The 2,500-nt window shown below is 72.1% G+C and overlaps 1 protein-coding gene across 1 annotated transcript in view; it reads left to right on the top strand.

The window, feature by feature from the left end:
* Window positions 1–2,412, top strand: part of LOC130706660 (collagen alpha-1(I) chain-like) — a 4,171-nt gene extending 1,759 nt beyond the window's left edge. The window contains exons 3-4 of the mRNA XM_057539334.1: window positions 1,238–1,394; window positions 1,871–2,412. Of these exons, the coding sequence (XP_057395317.1) occupies window positions 1,238–1,394; window positions 1,871–2,412 (699 nt within the window). The remainder of the gene's footprint in view (window positions 1–1,237; window positions 1,395–1,870) is intronic.
* Window positions 2,413–2,500: the final 88 nt, after the last annotated feature.

The following is a 2,500-nucleotide window of genomic DNA, read 5'->3' on the forward strand; positions in this document are numbered from 1 at the left end:
AGCTCACCACGGGGGTCACCGCACGCGCACGCACACACACACGCACGCACGCGCGGCCCCGCGCCGGACGCCGGCCTGGCGGGACCCTCCCCCGACTCAGAGGGGGGGAGGCGCGGGCCGCGGTAGGCAAAGAGCGGCGCACGGCCCCACCGCGGGGCCGGCGCAAGCCCTCCCGCGAAGGCGAGGGGCTCTGCCCACGTGCTCTGGCAGTCGCCACCGTGGCGACTGCACGCTTGGGAGGGGCAGCGGCTGGGGGGTCCGGTACCCCAAGGCTCCCTCTCGGATCGCTAGAGAAGGCTTTCTCACCGAGGGTGCATCATCCCCCACCCATCGTCTCCCCCTTGGGCCCACGGAGGCGCTCCACAAACCGCCCAGTCCACGAATGGGCGGGGTGGTGGGGGGGGTCTGCGGTACGGGTAAGCACACGGCCCACAGGAGCGCTCGCGGCCACAGCCGGGGGCACAACCTCAGCCGCCCCCAGGCCCAACACGATCCCCCCCACAGCACAGCCATGGGAGGACGACCGCGACGAGGCGGCACCCGGCCCCCCACCAAGGGGGGGGAAACAGAGGCACGCCTCCCTTACCGTCTCGACCCCCCTCAAGAGAGCCACTCAGGGGACACACCACCGTGGTGGGGACCCGAGGAGCACGCTGGGAAAAGGGAACGACACCACCGCTCGGCCTCAGGCACCTGAGGGACAACCTGGAGCGCTCCAGGGGCACCACCGACGGCCAAGCAAGGCACGCTCACGCGCCAGCAGGGGCGCGCAGCGCAGCGGCGGGACGGCCCCCCCCACCGACGCGGGGAGGACCGCTCGCGAGGCACACGCCAAGGAGGCGAAGCGAGAGTGTCTGCTGTGTCCGAGGACCACGGACCCGCCCGCGCCGTGAGGCAGGGGGCGGGAGACCGAGGGTCAGGGCCGGAGACCACCACCCCTGCCTTCCACACACCCCTCGACAGGCCAGGAGGGCATGAAAAGAGAGGCGAGGGGCCCGCGGACAGAACGAGAAGAGCGGTCCCGTTCGCCAGGAACGTCCGTCCCTCGTCTGGCGCGACTTAGGTCCGGCCCAGGAGAGCGCAACATCACCACATCGATCAGTCAATCCAGCGAGCCAGGGGCCAGAAAGCCCCGAAGGGGAGGGGCACGGTGAGGACCATCATCCGAGGAGCCTGCTTCAGCCTCACCGGCAGCCCGGCAGCCCCCCCTCCCACCACCTCCTTTTCTTTCTCTCAGGCAACAGTGGCCGACGACCCCGCGAGGAGAACGCCTGACACGTGGCACGGAGCCTGCGGGGTGGGGTCGTCTCAGCCACCACCGGGTGCCTGCGGCGGGGGGGTGGGAGTCACACGGGGTAGAAGACCCACGCGCCGCCTCGCCCCGCCGCCCTCAGGTGAGCCAGAGACCGGAGGCGGCGCCGCGGGCCGGGTCAGCCAGGCGCACACACGAGAGCCGGCGCGCAGGCCCAGGCGGGCGGCTCAAGCAGCAAGGGCCGGTTCGGGTGCCAGGCGGCAGTCCCAAGCCCAGAGCCCTGCATGCGTCCGGAGTCCCAAAGTCCTCAGCGACAGACGCCAGGGAAGACCGTGTCAGCACCTACCTGGTGGCAAAAAAGGCCCATTTCGGGCGAAAAAAATCACGACGCCCGGCAGCGGGGCCCATCCACGAATCGCAGGGGGGGTCCCCAGGACCTCGGTCCCGCCACCTGTCCCCAACACTTCCCCATCCACACCAGTCCCGGAGCTCTCGGGGCCATCTGGTCGACTCGAGGAGCGTGCTGGCAAAGTGGGGGCGGGGCGGGAGGGGCGGGAAAACGTGGGAGAGGCAGCGAGCGGGCCGGGGTCGCCCTCCCCGGTTCGCCCGCGCGGGCAGGTACCGGTCCCTCCGAGTCTCCGGGCGAGGACTTGGTTAGAGACAAAGAAATATCCCACTCGGCCGCCTCCGACGAGCGGGCCCCACGAGGGACCGCGCCCGGGCCCAGGCCGCCCTATCCGGGCCACCCAGTACGGCTCGGGCCGGTCCCCAGCCCCCGGCCGGAACTCGCGGTGGAGGAGGGGGCGGGGCAGGGTGAGAAAAAGTCGCGTCCGCCGACCGGGACCCACGTGGGCACGCTGAAGGGCCGGGTGCGCCCTCCCCGGCCACCCGCGCGAGCAGGGCCCGGTCCGTCCACGTCCCCGGACCCAGGGGGACTTGAAAACATTTTCCCAGGGAGGCGCCTCCCAGGCGACCAGAGCCCACGAGGGACCGCACCCGTGTTGGCCCGTGCCGGTCTCTCCGGGTCACCCCTCGCGGCCCAGGCCGGTCCGGTCCCCACCTCTGGAGTCCGACTCGGAAAAACATCGGTCAGAATGAATCCGACCACCGGGACCCACGCGCGCCCGCCACCGAGCCCGTCGCGCCCTCCACCGGCCTAAACGCACGGGCCCGGGCCGGTCCCCACCTCCGGAGCGGGGCGCTGTGGGGACCCGGGGAGGGAGGGGGTGGGGAGGGGGGTCGGGGAAC

This window comes from Balaenoptera acutorostrata, unplaced genomic scaffold, assembly GCF_949987535.1.
Source record: "Balaenoptera acutorostrata unplaced genomic scaffold, mBalAcu1.1 scaffold_126, whole genome shotgun sequence".
Taxonomy (NCBI): Eukaryota; Metazoa; Chordata; class Mammalia; order Artiodactyla; family Balaenopteridae; genus Balaenoptera; species Balaenoptera acutorostrata.